The sequence below is a fragment of the Suricata suricatta genome, chromosome 8, assembly GCF_006229205.1.
Source record: "Suricata suricatta isolate VVHF042 chromosome 8, meerkat_22Aug2017_6uvM2_HiC, whole genome shotgun sequence".
In the NCBI taxonomy this organism is placed as follows: Eukaryota; Metazoa; Chordata; class Mammalia; order Carnivora; family Herpestidae; genus Suricata; species Suricata suricatta.
Window position 1 is genome coordinate 33,130,326 of NC_043707.1, and position 23,332 is coordinate 33,153,657.

The 23,332-nt window shown below is 57.9% G+C and overlaps 1 protein-coding gene across 5 annotated transcripts in view; it reads left to right on the plus strand.

The window, feature by feature from the left end:
- TECPR1 (tectonin beta-propeller repeat containing 1) overlaps positions 1 to 23,332 on the plus strand; it is a 26,451-nt gene continuing 3,119 nt past the window's right edge. For 3 of the 5 annotated variants that reach the window (XM_029946951.1, XM_029946954.1, XM_029946956.1), the window contains exons 1-21: positions 60 to 147; positions 4,012 to 4,258; positions 4,723 to 4,905; positions 5,148 to 5,270; positions 6,211 to 6,336; positions 8,403 to 8,577; positions 8,671 to 8,771; positions 10,614 to 10,715; positions 12,207 to 12,352; positions 14,426 to 14,916; positions 15,453 to 15,598; positions 16,311 to 16,466; positions 16,962 to 17,111; positions 17,228 to 17,385; positions 18,286 to 18,413; positions 19,421 to 19,523; positions 20,548 to 20,644; positions 20,711 to 20,790; positions 21,746 to 21,802; positions 22,265 to 22,445; positions 22,746 to 22,881. In XM_029946951.1, the coding sequence (XP_029802811.1) occupies positions 122 to 147; positions 4,012 to 4,258; positions 4,723 to 4,905; positions 5,148 to 5,270; positions 6,211 to 6,336; positions 8,403 to 8,577; positions 8,671 to 8,771; positions 10,614 to 10,715; positions 12,207 to 12,352; positions 14,426 to 14,916; positions 15,453 to 15,598; positions 16,311 to 16,466; positions 16,962 to 17,111; positions 17,228 to 17,385; positions 18,286 to 18,413; positions 19,421 to 19,523; positions 20,548 to 20,644; positions 20,711 to 20,790; positions 21,746 to 21,802; positions 22,265 to 22,445; positions 22,746 to 22,881 (3,112 nt within the window). In that variant the 5' untranslated portion in view covers positions 60 to 121. Of the gene's footprint in view, positions 148 to 4,011; positions 4,259 to 4,722; positions 4,906 to 5,147; positions 5,271 to 6,210; positions 6,337 to 8,402; positions 8,578 to 8,670; positions 8,772 to 10,613; positions 10,716 to 12,206; positions 12,353 to 14,425; positions 14,917 to 15,452; positions 15,599 to 16,310; positions 16,467 to 16,961; positions 17,112 to 17,227; positions 17,386 to 18,285; positions 18,414 to 19,420; positions 19,524 to 20,547; positions 20,645 to 20,710; positions 20,791 to 21,745; positions 21,803 to 22,264; positions 22,446 to 22,745; positions 22,882 to 23,332 lie in introns of all 5 variants that reach the window. The other 2 variants (XM_029946953.1, XM_029946952.1) reach the window with 2 other exon arrangements.

The following is a 23,332-nucleotide window of genomic DNA, read 5'->3' on the forward strand; positions in this document are numbered from 1 at the left end:
AGCTCTCCGGGCCTCCGGGGGAGGGCCGGCCCGCTAGCCCGGCAGCGGAGGAGCTATCGCCGCGACCCCGCCCGCTGGGCGCTAGCCCTGGTGAGTGCGGCGGGGGAGTCGGGCCGGTGGGATGGGCGCCCCGGCCTCTCCGGACAGGTAGGGGCCGCGGAGGGCAGCGGCGCCTCCTCCCTCCCGGGTCTGCATTTGCCCCGGACACCCGAGGGGTGAGAGAAGCTTTGCAGGTGCTCTTTCCTGCACACCGTGCGGGCACGGTCGCGGTACCCCGGACGGCCGGTGACGCCCCCACCCCAGCTTCTGCGCTGGAGTGATTGCTGGAGCCTGAGGGTTTAGGGGATCGAGATGCTAGGAGCCCGTCTGTCCCTCCTCTAGGCAGCGGTAGGAGCAAATCTGCTTGTCGTGGGATTAGCAAGGGCAGATGGTGAGGGCCTGGCGCTCCAACTGTGCTACTGGTGGCTGGACAGGGGGCCCACCTGTCGCCCAAGTGCATGCAACCGGAATGAAACCAGGCTGACCTGCCCGCGATGATCAGGGGTGGAATGGGGTGCGGTTCATCTCCAAACTGCAGGCTCAGGGCATCTCCTGGACAGTGCGACCTGTGGACCCTGCTTCAGGAAGGACTCAACTACGGTGCATGTCTTGCTATTTTTTCCCGAGTCTTTGGACCCTGATATAACTTTTCAACAGGCCCTGCAAGTGGCTGGCAGTAAGCAACCTCAGTAGCCAGGGCTCCCTGTGTTTGTACAGAGGGTGGGAATGACAGGATGTAATAGAAAAACGAACAGGAAACATTTCAGGAAGGAGCCCTATGGCAGACTCAGGGAAATAGATGCTTCGGGAGCTTTCTTGGCCCCTTGTGTCCCTCCCTCTACCATACCCTGGCCCTACTCCCTTTACCCCACCTTCCCTTGGGTTCCTTTTGGCCTCTGAAGGGATCTATTAATAACCTGTGCGGAAAGGCAGATGGCTCTGAGGGTGGTGACAGGTCTATCTTAGTGGAATGGCTGGAAGTCCAACTGGAATTCATAATGCAAAAGGTCTTGGTGAACCTGAGGTTGCTTTCTTGGGTTCTTGGATAGTGTTCTCTCTACTCCTACAAAACAAAGGAATCCCAAGATCCCAGAATCATGGGACTTAAGGCTCAAACCTCCCTTTCCTTTCAAGAGTCTTCTGACCCAGTGACCAAGTGTCCCTGGGTTGGTTACCCGGTCACCTCACAGCCAGGAAGTGGCATATGAGGAGTTGGGGTAGCATCCTGGCTAGAGGAGAAAGGGGATGAGGCTGGCCGAGGATGTTCACCCCTGTCATCTTTAGCCAGGAAGTGATGGTGTCTGGGTGTGCACTCTGATGCACGTGCGTGTGGTACAAGCATAAACCCATTCCTGTCCTTTCCCTGTAGCAGAGGTTTTTGTTAGATGCCTGGAAGGTTCAATTATGTCTGTGTGGAAATTATTGCTTAGTCATTTCTCTGAAGGGAAGTGTATCAAATACAAGTCAAAGTCACTGTTCATTGAGCTCAACCCACAGATAGCCTGACTCCAGTGGTTTCTTATACGGTGAACTATGAGCAGAGAGACAGCTTTGAAGAGTAGCTTTATATTAAGTTGACATCAAAGGAGCCAAATTCCCTTCACCTCCAAAATTCTTACCCTCCTAATAATTTATGATGAGGATATTTAGACACATGGCCAAGTTTAAAGAAGTATACAGTAAACACTCCTATACCCGCCGCCTACATTCTATTGATCGTTTACTTATCACAAACCTTTCCACCTATTATGACCTTACTTTAAACCTTAAGTAATTGGTGGCATTCAGCTTTCCTGGAGCAGTATTTCCATCCCAGCCTAGGGAGATGACAATATAGTGCATGTAGGTGGCTGTGATTATGCGTAAACTTTGGTTGAACACCCACTATGTGCAGAGCACTGTTAAGTGCTAAGGAAATGAAGAGACTAAAGACTCAGGTTGACAAGAAAGGGTTTTGATTTCTTCTGTTTTCTATGAGGTAGGAGATGAGTGGTAGTTTGTGGTCGCAAATGCCATGTAGTAAAACAATACCAATAATGCTCATCAAGTTCTTGCTGAGTACTGAGCACGATCTAGTATAGGCTCTACACCTGTGTGATTTCATTTAAATCTCACAACAACGTCGTGAGTAGGTCAGTGTTCCCTTCCACCTTTTATCGATTAAGAAACTGAGGCATGGAGAGGTTAGTTGGCTCTGGGTGGTACCAGAAAGTAATGGAGCCAGGACCCAGATTCCTACAGTCTGGGTCCAGGGTGGCTCTAGGCATGCTTAGCCACAGCGTTGATGCCGGAGGTGGATAGTGGACCCTCAGGCTGGGCCAGGCAGGGGTCCAGAGGGGGTGCCTTCTAGCTCTAACACCTGGACGCAGATACCAGTTTTCAGATGGCTCCAGAAGGCTGGTGTTGTGACTTCCCGTACGTTTGACTGAGCCTTGGAGGCAGGGCAGAGAGGTCGAGATTCTGCGATGTTTCCTAAAGCTTGGCTCCTGTTCTCTCTTTTATTTATTTATTTATTTATTTATTTATTTATTTATTTTAATGTTTATTTTTCAGAGAGGAGGGGGAGGGGCAGAGAGAGAGGGAGACACAGAATCTGAAGCAGGCTCCAGGCTCCGAGCTGTCAGCACACAACCAGATGCGGGGCTCAAACTCACTATCCGAGAGATCATGACCTGAGCCAAAGTTAGACGCTTCACCGACTGAGCCACTCAGGCCTCCCCTCCTGTTCCTTCTGTTCCCTTCTTCCTTATCCCTTGGTTACTTCCTTCTCAGCCCGAACTCTTTCTTCTTGATGTTTGTAAGACACGCTTTGTTCCCAAAGAACCTATTTGCCTGTAGCAGAAGCTCTTGTTCTCAGATACTTGGCATCTTGGCATCTGTGTAGTCGTGCCCACGGCCTCTGATTCGCCTGCAGGAGCAGAACAGGCAGGCCTGGCAGCCTCCAGGCGTGTGAGGCTGGGATGCTGTCTCCTAGCAGTTCTTCCCTCCTTCCTAGCCCTGGGGTGGACTAGCCACTCACTGTCACTCCCCAGGCCGCTGTCATCCCAGACCTAGTGGCCCTGCCCTGGTCGGAGGCTTTCCCTACCAGAAGCCAGGCCCAGGAGTTAGGCCCTGGGAGCACCAGCACAGTCAGCCCTGGAGGTGTAGGGGTGGCCCCAGAGCTACCAGTCACCTTGCCCACCGCCTATGGAGCAGAAAGGAAAAGGACAGAAAAAGGCGGCAGGAGTGGAGGATGGCAAATGGAGAGGGATTGGGGAGCAGAGGGCGGAGGCCACACAAGGAGGTCGGAGACGGGACCCTCACATCCCACCACACAGTCGTGGGGCTCCTGCGGGACCAGGTACAGCTCTGGCTGTGGGGATGCTTCCACCACCCCCATAATAGGATTGTCACTGTGGGACCAGCATAAATGAGGGGACCTGCCTGCCGTGGGGCAGAGACCATGGGCACAAGACAGTTAAATCCTTAACTTTTCACTTATTCTTTTTATTTTTAGTATTAAATGTTTATTTTTGAAAGCACAAGTGGGGGAGAGGTAGAGAGAGAGACTGAGGAACACACAGAATCTGAAACAGGCTCCAGGCTCCAACCGGTCAGCACAGGGCCTGACATGGGTCTCGAACCCACAAACCTCGTGATCATGACCTGAGCCAGTTGGACGCTTAACTGACTGAGCCACCCAGGCGTCCCTGAGGATGTTTTGTTAAAAGAGAAATGAACAAGGACGCCTGGGTGGCTCAGTTAAGCGCCTGACTCCTTATTTCGGCTCAGGTCATGATTACACAGTTCATGAGTTTGAGCCCTGCATCAGGCTGTATGCTGACAGTGTGGAGCCTGCTTGGGATTCTCTCCCCGACTCCTCTAAATAAATAATCATTTATCAAAAAATAAGAGGAAGAAGAAGAAGAAGAAGGGCCCTAAACTGGAAGCCAGGACTGGCCGCCGACACTGACCTTGGCCTCCTGCCGCCAGTTCTCCGTCAGGTGCCGCTGCCATGCCCAACTCAGCGCTGTGGGCGGTGGATCTCTTCGGGAAGGTGCACACGCTCTCCACGGCTGGGCAGTACTGGGAGCTCTGCAAGGACAGCCAGCTGGAGTTCAAGCGGGTCAGTGCGGCCACGCAGTGCTGCTGGGGCATCGCCTGCGATAACCAGGTCTACGTGTACGTGTGCGCCAGTGACGTCCCCATCCGCTGCCGGGAGGAGGCCTATGAGAACCAGGTGGAGTAGCATGGGTTTGGGCAGCCAGGTGGCCTGGTTTCTGGGGAAGGCGAGCGCCCCACTCCACACTCGTGGCCAAGCCCCGTGTTCATTCCCTGCATTCTGCTGAGGGTCCCAGTGTCTAGGGCATTTGGGGCCAGAGCCCCTACTGTGTCCTTATAAAGGCAGCCTGGCCAGGTCTGCACAAGGGGGTGCTCTGGGTGGTTTCCAGGAACCCAGGACAAGGCCATGGCCCCTACCGCCTGCCCCTCTGGGCCCTGCATCCTTTGGGGCTATGCTGATGTGCTGGCCGTGGGAGGCTCTGATCCCGGAGTTCCAGGCAGACCCCCTACTCACTTCCCATCCTGGAGATCTCAGCAGGGGGAGGGGGCCCTAGTGGCAAGGTCCCGCTCAGCCCAGAGAGGTCCCCACCAGCCCAGGCCGGCAGCAGGCCTAAGGCCTTGTGTCTGCTTCCTGGCCCTCAGCGCTGGAACCCCGTGGGCGGCTTCTGTGAGAAGCTCCTGCCCAGCGACCGCTGGCAATGGAGTGACGTGAGTGGGCTCCAGCACCGGCCGCTGGACGGGGTGGCACTGCCCTCACCGCACTGGGCGTGGGAGTCAGACTGGTACGTGGACGAGAACTTTGGAGGGGAGCCCACCGAGAAAGGGGTAGGTGAATTCTGTTGCTGCTGCAGCTCCCCTGTAGGGAAGGACCCCTGCCCCCAGTGCTGCCCCCGGTGCCCAGCATCCACCCTCCGCCGGTGCCCTGCATGCTCCCACTTGCCCCTCGGGGATGGACACTTGGGGCCCTACCAATGTCCCCCTCTCCCCACCCCCATCCCCTGGCCCTAGCTCTTTCCTTCCTTCCCCACAAGCCTGACAGAGCCCCCCGCCCCCACTTGGTATTTCAGGGGTGGACATATGCCATCGACTTCCCTGCCACCTATACAAGAGACAAGAAGTGGAATTCTTGTGTGCGGCGCCGCAGGTGGATCCGGTACCGAAGATACAAGTCCCGGGACACCTGGGCCAAGGTCGATGCCTGAGTTTGCCTGGAGTGGTGGGGCAGGGCCCGGACAGCATGGGACCCTCATCCCTGCCCAGCCCACCTCTGCACAGCACAGGGGGGTACAATGCCCACTTTGGGACCTGCCCTTTGACTTGACTCCCGTCCCAAGAACACTGTGGTGCTGTGTGCTCTCCCCGTCTGGGACCTGGCCACATAGGAAGCCAGACTAGACTGTGGCCCAGGATAGCACAGAACCTGACCGGACCCTGGTCTTCAGGCTGTCCTGCCCCAGACTGGGCTCAGTCTGTGCCCTTCTTCCTCCCCCTAGCCCCCCAGGAGCCATTCTGGCTCTTGGGTTGTTCCTCTGGCCCCAAAACACCTCCCAACTTAGGGATGTGAGGCCTGGATTGGGGTCCTACGTGGCCTTGAATGAGAGCAAGGCCTGGGGCCTTCACCAGACCTTTCTGGAGGGATCTTGCTGCAAGGTGGGGCCGCTAGCCCAGCCTGCCAGCCCCTTGCACTGGGAGCACCAACCTCTAACCCCCCCAGTGAGCAGGGTAACGGCTTACACCAAGGGCTGGGTTCTGTGATCAGCCCTCTTCTAGGTGAGGGGACAGGGTCACAGCGGTTGGGTCACTGCAAAGCATGGAGCCAAAACCTTGCTTGTACATCTGCCTTCCACACTGGAGCAGCAGTGAGCCCTTGGGGTAGCAGCCCTGGGCCTGGTGGCCAACAGAAGGAGGACGGGGCAGAGAGGACCCAAGGCTGGGAGCTCTCTGTCCTGAACCTGGCTTCTCCATGGAGTCGTGGGCGGGAGAAGCTGGAGAACAGAAGGCTGGGAGAGTGCAGGGGGGAGTGGGAGGGACCCAGCACTCCAGTATCCACCAGGAGGGGAACACTGCCATCTCCTGGCCCTGGGTGCCCACAGGTCATGACTGCCTCTGCCACATGCCTCCTTGTTTCAGATCCCTTCGAAGGATGACCCCGAGCAACTGCCTGACCCCTTCAATGATCTCTCTGTGGGGGGGTGGGAAATCACAGACGAGCCTGTGGGCCGCCTGTCCGTGTGGGCCGTGTCTCTACAGGGAAAGGTAAGGCCTATGTCCCCCTTGTGTCCTAGGATGGAAGGTGGCTAGGGGAGGCCAGCCGCAGGCAAGAGCAGGCAGGAGAGAAACTGGCCTTCCAGTGTCCTCCCAAAGGTGGAAGTTAGGGGCAGGGGCTCCCCTGAGCCCTTCTTTGCTCCTTGCCTCCTGCCCCTAGAGCTAGGACTGCCCTGAGCAGGCGAGGTGCTAGGGTCCCCACAGTAACCCCTCCTGTGGACCCTGTGGTTCTGTGGGCCCACTGGGTCCTACCTGCCACCCCCCCCAGAAGCTTCTGACCTCCCACCCTGTGCCTGGTCCTGGCCAGTCCCTTCACTGAGCCCCCAGAGCATTGATGAGTGCCCACCCTGAGCTCAGATGTCATCAATATTGTCTCCTCAGATTCTGAGCTTCCTCCCAACTCCCTTCTGGTGGTTCCCACCCAGTAGTCTCCAATAATATTGTGGATGGGGGCAAGGGAGCAGGAGGGAATAGGTGGTTATATAGAGAGGTGAATGGATAGATGAATAAGGGGTAGATGGGTAGATATATGGGTGAGGGGTAGGTGGGTGGGTAGGTAGATGGATGGATGGGTGAGTGAGTGGGTACATAGATGGTTAGGTGGGTGGGTAGGTAGATCAACGGACGAGTGGAAAGTAGCTAGCTGTATGGATAGATGCGTGAATGTTGTAGATGGATGGATGATGGGTAGGTGAGGGGGTAGGTGGATGGGGAGGTGATGGGGAGGTGAGTGGGTGGGTGGGTGGCTGGACAGATGATGGGGAGATAGGTTAGTGGGTGGGTAGATGGATAGATGGGTGAGTGGGTAGGTGGATGGATGATGGGTAGGTGGGGAGGTCAGTGGGTGGGTGGGTGGATATTTAGAAAGAAGAGGAGATTCTTCTCTCAGGAAGTTTATGAACTAAGGAGTAAAGCCAGCCCCTCATGGCAGCAGTGACATAGGTGGTCCTTCATGTCGGTGACTAACGCTTTCGCTATAGTTTTGGAGCAGACTTTGTCTATTCAGTACCATTTATCACAAACCCACCAAGCTTTCCCAGTTAGCCTTGGAACGGTCACAGTAGGTTTTTACCAGGCTTACTTATGTCTGGGCTGCTGTTTGACCTGGGCACCAGTCAACCCACAGTTGTTTGTTTTCTGAGCCATGCTGAAGGATGGTAGGGAACTGGCTGGGATGCAGCCCCCCCTGAGGGGCCATGCCCACCTGGATGCAGAGAGAGGGGAGAACAGGGGCATGAGAGCAGTGTTTGTGGTCACTGCATGCTGGCTACCAGCCACAGCCCTGCCCCACTCCTGTGAGCTATAAAGATATGCCTAGGACCCAGGGCTCCAGGAGGAGCTAGAGAGACCGAGGGGCCCCCAAACCAGCAGGTAGCAGAACAGAGGCTGCCCAGGCATAGGCCGTAAGAGAGCGGTGTAAGGGTTGGGAGGCTGTGGTCCCCAGTGTGAAGACAGCCTTGGGGGGGGGTCTCCATCCCTCCTGGACCACGCAGCAATGTGAAGCCCCTTCCAGATGAAATGAGCCAAATAGTTTGGACAAAATAAGCAGGTGACTCGGTCTTAAATATTTTATTACAACTCATTGTCTTCAGGTTAAAGGAAAAAAGAGGTGGATGTTTTACACATTCCTATGAAAGGGATTTAGGGGGTTTCCCCATTTAACCCCCAGGGACCCCACTTCCCCTAGAGACAGCATACTGGGAGTGCATCGCCACTAGGGGGCACAGGACGCCCAGTTGGGGCCAGAGGTCTCCCTGGGACCCTAGGTGAATGGGCAAGGGGTTCTCTGAAAGCAGATGATCCAAAGCCAGGAGGGCTGGAATCCAGGGTGGCATTTTTTAGCAGAGGTTGGGGGGCATCTAATCTGGCATGAGGATCCCAATGGCAGAGGGGCCAGGGAGAGCGAGTGTGGACAGTCAGGGCCCCCTAGCTCCCGGAGACCCCCTGCCTGGCCTGTGCTGTGCTAAATGCAAGTGTAGTCAGGCTTGGGCAGTTAGCCTGACCCGGAGCCCAGGCCGGCCCCTGCCTGATCCTGTGTGGGTTTCTCCACTACCCAGGTGTGGTACAGAGAGGATGTCAACCACCCCAACCCTGAAGGCTCATCATGGTCCCTCATGGACACCCCAGGAGAGGTGGTGCAGATCAGCTGTGGGCCCCACGACCTCCTGTGGGCCACGCTCTGGGAGGGGCAGGCTTTGGTCCGGGAAGGAATCAACAGGAACAATCCCAAAGGTGGGCATACCGGGAGAGGCAGGGGGACACCCATCTTTCCCCCAGCCCTGTCACTGATGAGAACCACCGGCTCTTTGTTCTGGGGCCGGGTAGGAAGTTCCTGGTCCATCGTGGAGCCTCCCACATCCGAAAATGGGATCATGCACGTCTCCGTGGGAGTCGGCGTGGTCTGGGCCGTCACCAAGGATCGAAAAGTAAGACGGCGCTGGGGGCTGGGGCTGAGGGCTCCCTTTAATTTCTTTATTTTCGTTCTTCCTTTATTTTTAAAGACATCACTGGCCCATATGGGAATCGAACCTAATGGTTGAGGGCCTTGTGGTTATTTGTTCTCGCTAGTGTGGCCTAAACCCTTTAGAACAAATCCAGCCAAGCACCATGCATTTTCTGGGGTTGAAGGCCTTGGTGATTGCCACGAGACGCCCACGCCCCCATGCTGGGTGTGGAACAACTACATTCGTCACTCTGTCTGCCGTAACATTTCATGTAGTCAGGTGCCAATTTTCTGAAACCCTCTGCTATTTGAGTCCTTTGATCCTATCCAGTGCTTGGCGTTTTTATAGCATCAGAGGCAAGTCCAATGAAATGAGCAGATTTCAGATTGCATCCATGGTGTTTCCAGCCCCACCTCACAGGCATCCCGTAGCACTGTCCAAGAGGGCGGAACCCCCACGTGTCCAAGTCTGTGTTCGTGCAGAAGGTCCCTGAGCTTCAGGCCATCCCCTAGCCTGAGAAAGCACAGATCATCCAACGCATCCACTTCCCAGAGACCACATCTTATGAAGCCCCTCTGAGAACGATGAATTAAATGAGCCGGAAATTTTATTTATATCCAGTTTGCTCAGTCTTCAGACAGATATTTGTGCAGACTTCCTTTGAGTCAAAGGGATGTTTTAGACATTCTAGACATTTTAATAAAAGCGATTTTAGGGTTTCTCATTTAACCGGTCACCTCCCCCGTCCCACCTCAGGAATTGTCCAGTTAAACGTAAGTACTGGATGATGCATGACCCTCTCGGAGGGTCTCAGAGCCGAGGGGGTCTTGCTCAGATGGCCATCCAGAGTAGGTAAGGACAGACTTGGAGAGCATGCCGGGGACTGGCATGGGCGGCATGAGTATGACTATCAGGTGAGCCATGGGGCCACAGGTGGGCCTGCGGGAGGTTTGGTGGGACTATGTGTATTTTTATAAGTTAAAGTGAAAAAGTTAGGTTGTTCTTTTTTAAGGTTTTTTTTTTTTTTTTTTTTTTTTTTTAGTAATCTGTATATGTAGTGTGGGACTTGAACTCATGACCCGAAGATCGAGTCTCACACTCTTCCAACTGAACCAGTCAGGCACCCTGAAAAAGTTAGGCTTAAAGAGACTATTTCATAAAGCACTAAGAATCGACCCAAAATATGTTCTTTGTCTAATGATAAGCTTGGAAAAATGGTTTTCCTAAATAACATCATTAAGGCCGCTATCTCATATAAGGGACAAACTGGACCAGAAAAAAATGGTACTTTCCGAGCGTCAGGCGTGAGGATTGCACAGAGGTCCACGGGGTGAGATGTCTAGTCAGGCTCACAGGTCAGTGTCTACAGTCGAGATGCGTGTGTGCCCACCCCTTACCAGACACCAGCCAGGAGAAGTCCCACCCTGGCTCTGTGCACAGCGGAACCACCGACACCTGCTGCTACTGCCTGGTGCCAAGAGCTGCTGAACTGGTAGAAGGTTCTAGAAAGATTCAGGCAGCCTTGTCTCCTGGAGGGGCAATGCCCTCTGCCAGAGAACAGACAGGAAGCCACTAGGATAGGTGTGGTGCGGCCGGTGACCCTCAGCCCTGTGGGATAATGCTCGCCCAGTGGGAGGTGCAGCAGGGGTGTGGGGAAGAGGGACAGGGATGACATCTCCTCTCTCAGGGATGTGCTGTGCTCATTTGTGGCCACGAACCAGAGACCAGAGGACCAAATTGTTCATTTGCCCTTCCAGAACCTTTAAAAAAATAATCGCTTTCAGTGGCCCTCCAAGGGGCTGTGTTTGGTTCTGACCTTCCCAGGTGTGGTTTCGAAGAGGCATCAACTCGCACAACCCCTGTGGCACCAGCTGGATCGAGATGGTCGGAGAAATGACAATGGTGAACGTGGGGCTAAATGACCAGGTGTGCATGTGATGCTGAACTGTGGGTCCCGACGGCCAGGGGCAGCAGTTCATACACAGCGGGAGTCTCAGAGTGGGGGCTTCTGATGCTTCTTGCCTCCCTTTCCATCATGGGTGGGGGGGGGGTGCCAGCACCTCCTTAGGCTGCCCACCTGCAGGGTCACCCGGGGGCCAGCTCCGCCTGGGTCCCAGAGTCCCTGCTCATCCCAGGTAAGGATCCCCAAAGCCATCATGAGAGGCTGGCTAGCCTGAGGAGCAGCCCATTTTGGGTCCTGGCCTGGAGACTTGAGGGGTTTTGTCGACAAGTATTTGGGCAAAATCCGCTCAGTGAGTGAAGAATGAAAGTGATCTTTCCAACTTGACAGATGCGGCATCTCCTAAACATTGCCCGTATAACGTATCCTGGTAGATAATGAGCCCTGGCTGCTTTTCAGACTCCCTGGATCCCAACGTGCTGCCCTAGAAGCTCTTCCCAGGGCAGGGGCGCTGACCTCCCCTGTGCCCTCTCCCTGTCCTCCAACCCATCCCAGTCAGCTGGGCACACGGCAGCCAGGGGCACAACGGGCGCTAGCAAGTGCACACCGGGACTGAGGACGGAGGCCCGCCTGGTGACACCGCACCCCTCTCAGTGGGGTGCTTGGCCTTGGCCCAGGACCACCTGGGGCAGGTGCAGCCCTGTAGGCACCGCCGCCCCCCCAGGCCAGGACCCAAAATGGGCTGCTCCTCAGGCTAGCCAGCCTCTCAGTATGCCTTCCTCAGCGCCCACAGACAGGGAGGAGGAGGATGGCAGCCTGGCCTCCTTTCTCATTGAAAAGGAGGTCACTTTGCATCTTCAATTTTTTTTTTTAAGTTTTATATTTTGAGAGAGACCGCCTGAGCAGGAGAAGGGCAGAGAGAGAGAATTCCTTCCAAGCAGGTTCAGCACAGAGCCCAATGCAGGCTTGAACTTCTGAAACTGTGAGATCATGACCTGAGCCGAAATCAAGAGTCGGACACTTAATGGACTGAACCACCCAGGGGCCCCTATTTTGCATCTTTAAAAAGACCCACACCCTTCTCTGGGTGCATTTGGGGAACAGCTTTCCTCCCACCAGAGGCTACTCGGAAGCTAGGGACCCAGGTGGATGCTGTGTGCCGGCACAGTGCACCTTCTCTGGACTCTGTCACCCTAAAGCCCAGAGTCTGCCTGAGTTTGGGAAGCCAGGACAGGCTCCATGCTTCTCCTGAGCTTGGTGCCGTGCCCTCCCTGGTCCTCTCTGGGCTCTGCTCCCTGTGTCTGACTTGTGGACGCACCCCCACATCCGCCCCATCATCCCTATGGGCCCTAACACACGTGCATGTGCACACCCAACTGTGAGTATGGTGGGGGGGGTCTCCAGCCTACATTTGCAGAGATGGCCTCTTGGGATGCTCTCCTGCATTCCTTCCCTCCCCGCTTACCCCAGAAAGGGTCTGAGCTGGCCTCCCACCCAGCAGCGCCTCTCTCTGCCAGGTGTGGGGCATTGGCTGTGAGGACCGGGCCATATACTTCCGTCAGGGTGTCACCCAGAGCGAGCTCAGTGGGAAAACATGGAAGGCCATCATTGCCAGCCGAGAGTATGACCGGTCGCACTCTGGTAGCTCATCAAGTCTCCTCAGGTGATCCCACGGGCAGCAGGGCATGGAGGGGTTGGGTTGGGGAGGGCCAATGGTGGCCTCTCAGTGGGGTGCTTGGCCTTGGCCGAGTCAAAGAAGCAGCAGGTTTGGTCTGCAAGAGCCATGGCCTGTGAGGTCTCCCCCTTCCTGCTCCCAGTGCCTCAGCTCAGCCTGAGGGTGGCACACGAGAGCAGGCTGGTGGGAGGTGGCAAGTGGGTGAGCTTGTCCATGTTGGAGCCAGGGGTTGGCCCTGAATGGCGCTGACCCATTGGTTCTGAAGTCTCAAGGTCTTGGAGAGAAAAGACTTCTTTGTGGGGTGCAGGGAAGCAGACAGATGGCTCTCCAGGCTAGAGCAGGGGCCTCAGAATTGGACTTGTACCAGAAATGCCTGGAGGGCTTGTCCCACCCAGATGGCCAGGCCCTGTCCCCCAGAGCTTGTGTTTCAGTAGACTTTGCTTTAGATTCAACGTCCCAGGCACGCTGCTGCTGCAGTTCTGAAGGCCACACCTTGAGAGCCCCAAGGGTGGATAGCCAGGCTGAGTTCCAGCTCTGCCCACTGGCATTAAATGCGGGCAGGTGAGTTAGCGGCTCAGTCAGGGATGCCTCAGCTCTGTAACGTGATTGCCTACAGTGCTTACCTGCCTGGTCCTGTGGCACCGGAATCCTTGGTACAGTGCTCCAAGGCTGGCCATGGTCCTGTCTGCAGCGTGGGCCCTGCCCAGACCCTGGCCCACCCCACTCTGCTCCCCCAGTGTGGCCGTCCTCACTGCCGAGAGGGCCAAGAGGCCGAGGTGCTGGGCCTTCCTCATTTGCTTGAGAGTTTAGGCTCTCCGCTCGTTGCTCTCAAATATTGGAACCCACTGAGAAGCGTTCAAAGCTCCAGGTGCCGAACCTGGGACCTGGCCATGGCTTCTTCAATATGACATCAAAAGCACCAGAAGCAAAAGGGAAAAAAATAGATAAACTGGAATTTCATCAAAATGAAGAAGCTTTGTGCATCAAAGGACACTCTCAGGAAAGGGAGGAGACCACCCACAGAGGGGGAGGGGAATATGCTCAGATCATACATTGGACAAGAGCCTGGCACCTAAAATACGTAAAGAATACTTACAACGAACAACAAGACGGCTAAATTTACAAAGGGCGAGGGACTCGAATAGACACTTCTCCGAAGTACACAGAAAAAGATGCTCGATGTCAGCAGGGAAATGCAAATCAGAACCCAAGCTGAAAAGCCCCTTCACCCCCACCAGGAGAGCTATTGTGCAAAAAGAAAGGCAATAGCAGGTGCTGACAGGATGTGGAGAGACCAGTGCGGCTGCTTTGGAAAGTAGTGCTCAAGAAGTTACACCTAGAGTTCCTGTGGGGCCGAGCAGTTGTGCTCCTAGATGTACACCTGGAAGAACTGGAAACATCATTCAAGCAAAAATTCCTACGTGAATGTTCAAAGAAGCATTATTCGCGGTAGCCAAAGGGTGGAAGCAACTCCCCAGTCCACCCATGGTAATGAAAGAAAATGCAGCATGTCCCTACGGCAGGACATTTTTCAGCAATGAAAGGAATGTGGGACCGATCCGTGTCGCACGCGGGCAAGGCCTGACGTTGTCCAAAGCGAGAGAAGCCAGTCACACACGATCGCGTGTTACCATTTCTATGAAGTGTCCAGTATTAGGCAAATCCGTAGAGACCGAGAGCAGATCAGCAGAGGTTTGGGCAGAGAAGGACTATGGAGCATGGCTCCTTAATGGGTACGGGGTTTCTGTGTGGGGGTGATGGCAGAGTTCTGGCACTGAGCAGCAGTGAGGGCACAACATTGCGAGTGTATTGATCGCCACGTCATTTGAGACGGTCAATATTACATCACAGGTGTCTTGCCATGGTAACAAAATAGTGGTACCGCCCATGATTTGATCAGCCCAGGGTGTGACCCGGCCTCTCCAGTTCCGTGGGAGGGAGCTATTGGTGGGTGTCGTGGCTGTGGCTTGCCCCTGGGTCACCGCGGACATGCTGGGCCTGCCCACACCAGCACGTGTTCCTTCCTTGGAGGAGTCACAGGTCTGCCCCTTTTGTTCCCAGTGCTGGCTGCTTCTTCGGCGACGAGGTGAGGGGCAGTGGTGAGTCCTGTGCACCGAGCGACACGGACGCCTCCTCAGAAGCTGAGAGACCAGGGCCCGACCAGCCTGGCCCTGCAGGGTCTGTAGACAGTCCCAGGAACCCCAGAGACAGCTTGGCCTTGGGCTCTGGCAGTGGCAGGACCACAGAGCCTGCTGAGGAGGAGACCACTGGCCCTGCCATTCAGACCCCTGGTCTTGAGCCTCACCCTGGCCCCGCCTCCACCCTGGCCGAACTGCCCTGGACCAATATTGACCTGAAGGAGCCTAAGAGAGCACCCAGCCACCCGGCTGCTGGCTTTCCAGAGGCCAGTGGCCTCTCCACGCTGGGGCTCCTCCCACTGGGCTTGGAGGAGCCATATGGGGCCGATGACCACCCGCTCTGGGCCTGGGTGTCAGGAGGAGGCTGTGCTGTGGAGCCCCACACCGTGCTCAAGTGGTTCACCGTCCAGTCGGGTAAGTGCAGGGGTCTCGGGGCCCAGCACCCCAGAGGGTGCTCCTTGCTGGAGAAGCCAACCTGATGTCCTGCCTGAACGCCCCCACTGGGTCAGCCGGTCTGTCAGTTGCCTTTGGACACCAGCCGGGGCACCCCGTCCCCTCTCCATGCCCTGGCAGTGGGGCTGTTCTACAGACTGGATTGGGGGTCCATCTGCTTTCCCATCAGGATGAACTGTGTGGGGAGGGCTTGTGGGGCATTGTTTTAAATGTTTATGTTTTGAGAGAGCGCATGCATGAGTCATCTTGAGCAGGAGAGGCACAGAGAGAGGGAATCCCAAGCAGGCTCCACTCTCAGTGCAGAGCCCGACACGGGGCTCAGTCCCACAACCCTGGGATCATGATCTGAGCTGAAATCAAGAGTGGGGCGCCTCCCATGATCGAGCCTCCCGCACACCCCTGTGGGGCATTTTACAGAGCTCCTAGCAATCTAGCAAGAAGAGGCTGGTTACAAACAAAAACAGAAGCCCTGGCCCTGAGGCTCTGCTGGCCCGCAGGCCTGTCCCCCTCAATGCAGACGCTGTCCATGTCCATCACGCCAGCCCAGACGGCTGCCTGGCGGAAGCAGATCTTCCAGCAGCTCACTGAGCGGACCAAGCGGGAGCTGGAGAACTTCCGGCACTATGAGCAGGCAGTGGAGCAGGTGAGCAGGTGGGCAGCTTACCAGCCCTAAGGTGAAGTGGCCAGGTGTGGCCCTGTGTCCAGCCGCTAGGGGGTGAAGCGGTCTTTTCTAGCACAGCCCATGCCCTGAGGACTTAGATTCCATAGCAGCCTCAGTTGAAGGGGTGGGGGTGGGGGGCAGTGCTGTCATTCCCTTCCCTGCAGAAGGAACCCCATGAGCCACGACAGTGTGGTGTTCTATGGAGACAAGGGAGGATGGGGTGGAGGGCTGACCAGGACCCCTCCCCCCACCCTGGGCAGAGCCCGAGTCCCGGAAGCCCAGTCAGGTTGAGAGGCAGAATTTCTGCACCTCAGGCCTCGGCTGCTGGTGCAGAAGCGTCTCGCTGGCAGCCAGGTGTCAGGCCTCCAGCTGCAGGCAGGCCAGGTGTGAGCCCCAGCTTTGCTCCCACCTCACTCCGTGACACTGGGTCAGGCACAGAATCTCCCTGAGCCTCAGTTTCCCCACCCAGAGCATGGCTGTGTGAGAATGAGAAGGCTGTGCATGGATGACACGGGCTTGGGCCCCGGCCCCTGTCGGGTGTATGAGAGCACCATCTTTGTCACTGGGGGGCGCTGGGGAGCTGGGGGTGCTAGGCGGGAGCCCTGGCAAGCCAGGGTGGCCCTCGGGTGCTGGGAGCTGGGTGCACTCGGGGCCCACCTGTGACTGCTCTGTGCCTTGGGGGCCCATGCTGCAGTCGGTGTGGGTGAAGACGGGCGCCCTGCAGTGGTGGTGCGACTGGAAGCCTCACAAATGGGTGGATGTCCGCGTGGCCCTGGAGCAGTTCACGGGGCTCGACGGGGCTCGGGACAGTATCCTCTTCATCTACTACGTGGTCCACGAGGAGAAGAAGGTGCATGGGGGGGTCCCATGGGAAGGGCACCCAGGGGACCGGAACACAGGCCCCCGGGTGCTCCAGGGGGCTGTGTCAGGCCTGTGGTGACAGCAGCCCCTGCAGTTGAGGCCCCCCTTGCTGCAGCCTCCCTGAGCCGCCTGCGTTTCGCAGGAGCTATGAGGCCGAGGGAGGTGCTGCCGCCCGGCGCTTCCACCACTGGTGTCTGAACCCAGTCGGTTAGGTTCGAGAGTGGTGTTGTCAACACTAAGAATGAAACCAATGTGGTTGCTCGTGAACTAGGCTTCTGTGCTGAACTTGCTTGGTCCCAGAGCCCACCACTCAAATCCCACGGGCCCCAGGACCAGCTCTGTGGAATCAGGGGTGACCCGGTGACCCAGACCATCCCTGTCCACCCACCATGGCAGGGGCTCCACCCAAAGGCCCACTGTGCCCCCAACCCCACGGGGCCACCGTGCCCTGGTGACGGCCCCGCCCTCCACCCTCTGTGAACAGTACATCCACGTGTTCCTCAATGAGGTGACCGTGCTGGTCCCCGTGCTCAACGAGACCAAGCACTCCTTTGCCCTGTACACCCCCGAGAGGACCCGGCAGAGGTGGCCCGTGCGTCTGGCTGCTGCCACCGAGCAGGACATGAACGATTGGGTGAGTGGCAATGGACGATGGGCCGGGCTCAGCAGGCAGAGGTCTCGGAGAAGCCTGGCCTCAGCCTGCCAGTGGCCCCCCCGTCCCAACGGTGACCGGCTGTCTCCCCACGCCAGCTTGCCCTGCTCAACCTGTCCTGCTGTGAGAGCCGGAGGGTCCACGGCCGCCCCTCCCCGCAGGCCATCTGGTCCGTCACCTGCAAGGGGGACATCTTCGTGAGCGAGCCCAGCCCGGACCTGGAGGCCCCCGAACACATGCTGCCCTGTGACCAGATGTGAGTCCGCTGTGCCCTGGCCTCGGGAGAGCAGCCCGAGCTGCCACTCTGGGAGGACGGGTGTCGCTTCCCTCTGGCCAGCCACCGGGACGGCCAGCTGCTTCCCAGGTCTTGGGTCTTCCCGGGCCTGTTTGAGGACCTCAAGGGGGACCCGACAGGGCTCAGGCTAGTGTTGGGGATGGGTGTGAGGTGGCTCTGTAGGTGGCATCCAAAACCAGGAGATGGAAGAGGTCCTCCCTGGGGGCGGTGGTGGCACCGTTCTGGGGCACCCAGAATTCGAGGTGGGGAAGCAAAGGGGGACCCAGCAGGGGACACGAAGCTCCCCATGCTGACCTGGAGCTCCCCCTAAGTTGCCCCGAGCCTAGTGTAGGTGAGGCCAGGAGGCCCTGCTTGGGAGGGGATAGAGGATGACTCGGTCCTCCATTCTTGAAGGCCCTGTGTGTAGCACCCAGATGAACTAGTCACAGTGCCTCCAGTGACAGTGAAAGGACCTAGCCCCACAGGAGGGTGACCCAGGTGGCAGCCTGCGCTCTGCCCGCCCAGGAGGCTGCGCTGTCACCTCAGTGTGCCAGCCCGTGTCGTGGCTCATCCCGATGAGATGACCCTGCTTTCTGCCGTGACGGGCCCGTCCCAGGCCCCAGGAGGTGGGGGGCGTGTCACAGGAGGGCTGCTGGCTTGGCCCCCTGCCCCGCAGACTCTGGGCTGAGTTGGCTCTGGTCACTACTGAATGGAAGCCAGGCGAGTGCCATCGTCCCTTATGAAGTCCACTACTTGGAGACTGAGGATGAGTAAAAACGGGATATTTGAGGGAGGCCACTGAGCAAACAGGGCTGCAGAGGTAGGAGGCTTCGAAGGCTGCTGGGACCCACCACCCCCTGGCTTCTCTCCTCTCCCTCCCAGGTTCTGGCGTCAGATGGGAGGCCACCTGCGGGTGGTGGAAGCCAACGGCCAGGGTGTCGTGTGGGGCATTGGCTACGACCACACAGCCTGGGTGTACACAGGCGGCTACGGTGGAGGCTGCTTCCAAGGTGAGGGTGGCCGGCTCCCCAGCCTTCCCAGACCGGCCCCTCCCCCAGCCCCAGCTGTCTTCTCTGGCCCATGCGGAGTCACTGTCCCAGTGTTGACTCTCAGCTGGCAGCTGGCTGACAGGTGGCCGTCACTGCAGCCACCAGCTTCCACAGAGGATGGTCCATGGCCAACACACATGGTGTGGGAGCCCTTGCCTCTGACCTGCCTTCCCCAGCACCCTCAGCCCAGCCAGGGGGCTTGAAGGCTCTAGAAAGGCGGCTACCAGAGTCTTTACCCCTCATTTCACAGACGAGGCCTCAGGGTACATTGAGGTCAGCCCCAGGACCTGGGTCTTCAGTTCTAGCCCCTGAATAGGTGGGTCGTACCTTAGGGAACCCCTGTTGGCTCCCCAAGTTCTAGGAAGACAGGTTTTTGTGTCTCATCCTGGGAGATGAAGGCAGGAAGCAAACTCTCAAGTGGAAAATTCCATGCCACAGCCCACATGCCCTGCAGTGAAAGGTGGCCAATCCCTTAGAACCAGGTGTGGTCCACTGAGACCACAGGAGTTTCCCATTTGCCCAGGCTTAACAGCACCCTGATTTGTGAGGCAGAAATTGATGTGTGTCCCCATTTTACAAATGAGGGAATTGGGGCTCACGGACATTATGTGAATGTTAGTAAAGAAGGAGCTGGTGGGGCCCTCCACTTGCCTGATGCCTGGTAAGTGGGAAGACAGGGAGGGAAGTGGTGGGGCCAAGACCAGAGCTAGAAGGTGGCATGGACGGGAGACTCCGTGTGCTGCATGATGTGCTCATGGAGGGTGTATAAGCCCAGAATAATCATGGGGAGAGAAAGCCAGGCCAGCCCCTGGGAGATACACTCTGCAGACCGGTGAGCCCCTCTCTGCTGGCCCTTCCCAGCCCCCTCTCCCTGGCCCTTCTTTGCCCCCTTCTCTGCCCGCTTCGGTGCTTCTGACGGAAGCCTGAGGCCCCAGCCGGCAGCCTCCTCTCCCCCCCCACCCTCCCAGGCCTGGCCAGCAGCACCAGCAACATCTACACACAGTCAGATGTGAAATGTGTCTACATCTACGAGAACCAGCGCTGGAACCCTGTCACTGGCTACTCCAGCAGGTGAGCTGCTCGGGGGCTGCCCAGACTCAGCCACAGTCCTGGCTGAAATGTAAAGATGGTCTGTGATGGCCTCACCGATCGATACCCGAGGGTGGCCCAGCTCAGCATCTGACATCGGCTCAGGCTCAGACTGGTAGATCGTGTGTGACCTCACGGTGTTATACAAACGGCTTGAGGACTTCCTTGTATGTCAATATTTGTGACTTTCTCTGTCCACCCCAGCAAACCAGGGTGTGAGCTTTTTCTAAGACAATTGAGACCCGTGGTCAGAATACATCCTGGAAACCTCCAGGTGGGCTCTGTGCAGCGTCCTGACTTCCTCTTCGGTCCTGAGAACTCGGGACAGGGCAGCACCGTGAGCACCGAGGGCCACAGCTCCTCCCCCCTGAGCCTGCGGCCCCCTGCCTAACACCGCTGTGTGCACTCCTCGCCCTGTGTCTGGGCCAGCTCTGCTGCTGTCACCAAACACCACATGCTGGGTGGTTTAAACTCTCACATGGAGGCTGGTGGGGGCAGAGCCGGCAGGGACTCCGGGGGCCTAGAAGGAGAATCTGTTCCCAGCCTCCCAGCCTGCAGCCTGGGTTTATGGTAACATCTCTGCTGTGTTCACATTGCCTTTCCAATTCGGGATGTTTGAACTCAGTGAGGACACTGTCATATTTGTTTAGGGGCCACCCTAGTGACCTCGTTCCAACTTGATCACCTGCAAAGATCTTGTTTCCAAATAAGGTCATGCTCATAGGTCCTGGGGATAAGGCTGCGACATCTCTTGGGGAAGATGTGGGCTCCAGGACCACAGCGCGCCACAGCCCTCAGGCAGGTGGCCTGGCTGCGGGTGCAGCGCAGGCTCCTATGCGCCCTGAGCTCACGTGGTTGCCGTCCCCGCCCTGGGGCAGCTCTGTTTTTTCCCCTCACCCCTTCAGAGACACAAATGTCCTAGGTGCTCACGTCTTGTCTCTCACCAGCTGGTGCTGGCCATTCTCTCCTCTTTCATGTGACCTCAGCAGGCCTGTTGTCCATGCAGGGGTCTGCCCACCGACCGGTACATGTGGAGCGACGCCTCAGGGCTGCAGGAATGCACCAAGGCTGGCACGAAGCCCCCGTCCCTGCAGTGGACCTGGGTGAGCTCCGGGCTGGGGCAAGGGGCTGGGCTGGGGGCCACCGTGCTGAGCTGCCTCTCCCCGTAGGTTTCTGACTGGGCTGTGGACTTCAGCGTTCCTGGGGGCACCGACCAGGAGGGCTGGCAGTATGCCAGTGACTTCCCCGCGTAAGTGTCTCCTGCCACGAGGCACCCCGCCCCCTGCCCTGCTGTCCTGGGTCACTCTGGCCCCCCACAACCCCCAGCTGTGGCCATGGCTGAGGGACCCTGGATGCCTCCCTCAGCTGCCAGCAGGGTTAGGAGCCTGTCAGAGAGACGAGCACACTTGGTTCAGTGGACTGACTCAGGGAGGACCGTTGTGGCTCCCTCAGCCCCCAGCTCATTGGTCCTGGGCGGGCCAGCCAGGGACCCGGTGTGCAGGCTTCTTTATTGAGTGGCTTTGGGGAGCTTTGGGTCTGGCCCTGGGTGATGGGCAGAGGCGGCTGGAGGAAGGTGTCAGATGAAGGGGCAGCTTGAGCAAAGAGTGAGGCCAGCGCCATCCTAAGAAGCAAAGGGAGACATGGATGACCAGTGTGCAAAGCGGGGGAGGCCCTGGTGGTGGGCGGTAGGTACATGGCACTGGTGGGCTGGTGGGCAGCAGGCCCTTTGAGGTGCACTAGTCACAGCTAAGTGGAAGACAGAGCAGTGGGGGCCGAGCCAGGGCCTCTGAGTAGAACCAGGCCCAGGGCCGATGAGGCAGCATCTTCTCCAGCCATAGCCAAGCCTCCTGGACTAGCCCTCCGCTTGGCCTCAGGTTGGCTGTTCCCCAGAAGGGCTCTGGTGAGCCCAGTGGTGAGGAGGGCTCAGAGCCCCCAGAGTTAGGACCCCTGGTCCAGCAGCTGCAGGATCCTGGCCCAGGGACCTTGACCCCAGGAAGACCTGAACCCCAGAGACCCCAGCCAAACTAGAGGCGTCTGACGGATCAGCCACCTGTCGTGTGATACCTGCTGCCTGTTGAGCTCATGCGGTGGCTCCCAGGCTCTGCCCTTGAACGGGTGGAAGAAGAACGTGTGTGCGCGCACTCTGTGTCACTGTCTGCAAACTTGCACACGTGGTGTTGATTTGGGCCTTCTTCCTCTTGCAGCTCATACCATGGGTACAAAACCATGAAGGATTTTGTCAGGAGAAGGTGCTGGGCCAGGTAAAGTGGTAGCTGGGAGGCATGGCCTCATGCCCTCCTCCTACAGGTCGCCCCCCCCCCCCCCCGCCTGTCCCCTTGGAAGAAAAGCAGAGGAGAGGGTAGGAGGGAAACAGAATCAAAGTAAATGTCAGCCCAGGAAATGCCCTTGGGCTCCCAACTGCTCTCTGGTTTCCGAAGAGTTTGTTTTCAAGAACAAACAAGAGAAATGTCACTGGCAGGTTCTGCTCTGAGCAGGACAGGCAGGTCAGGATGGGAGGCCTGGCTGGGGGCAGGGCAGGGTGTGGCTGCCCCTCCAGGCCCCTCATTCCTGCCCTAAGGAAACGGGTGCCCGCGTGGGGCTGGGGGTGGTCCCGGCCCCTCCTCCCCCTCCAGCCCCCAGCCTGGGGCTGAGGAGGCCGTGTGGGCAGAAGGAGGCCCTGCTGCAGCTTCGGACCCCCGGGACTCTGCTGTCTCCCACTGCAGGAAGTGTAAGCTGGTGACCACTGGGCCCTGGCTGGAGGTGGCCCCTCTCACCCTTGCAGACGTGTCCATCATCCCAGAAAGGCCAGGTGCCGACAGAAGTGGGCACAACATCGCCCTCTGGGCCGTCAGTGATAAGGGGGACGTGCTGTGTCGTCTGGGTGTGTCCGAGCTCAACCCCGCGGTGAGCACCCTGCCTCACCTGCCAGCCCTTGGGCCCTTCCCGGGATTCTGGCAGATTCTTCCCAAAATAGAACTCTGGACGGAAGTCTAGCTGAGGTCAGGCCTCCCGGGCCTGCCCAAGACAGTCCTTGGGACCGACGGTCCCTGGATGTGGCCTGAGGGGGTCACTAGGTTCGGGGACAGTTGGTGCCGAGGCTGAGGTTGGTGTGAGGAGCCGCTAGCTCCTGGGACCTTGGGCAGGAGGAGGGGCAGAGGCTGGGCCCGGGTAGCCCTCAGTGTCCCCTCTGGCTCCCATCTCCAGGGCTCCTCCTGGCTGCATGTGGGCACCGACCAGCCCTTCACTTCTGTCTCCATCGGGGCTTGCCACCAGGTGTGGGCTGTGGCCAGGGACGGCTCGGCCTTCTACCGGGGCTCCGTGTCCCCTGCGCAGCCGGCTGGTGAGTGCTGAGTGCTATCCCCCTAGCATGATCCCCTTGGACTGTGCGTGGGGACAAGTGGAGGCTGGGGCTGGTCAGGGTGAGGCCGCATGTGATTGCGATTCTGGGGGAAGGAAGATGGGTCTCCTAACATTCAGTTGAGCTCGAGGAGCATTTATTGAGTGCTACCTGGCGGCGGGGCACAGGGGCAAAGCCAGGATTCTCACCAGAGGCCATGCCCCCTCCTGCCGGGACAGATGGGGACTCTTGCCCAGGTGGTGGGACAGTCCCTCACAGCTGCCCTTCAGCAGCCTCAGCCTCCTACCCAGGGCACTGCTGGTGTGGGCCCTTCACACATCCTGCCCTGTGGGACAGCCCTGCAGCCACCTGCACAGAGAACTACTCGGGGAACCCTCTGGGAGTGCAGGCCAGGCTGGCTTGTTCTGGGCTGGACGTCTAGACAGTGTCTGGC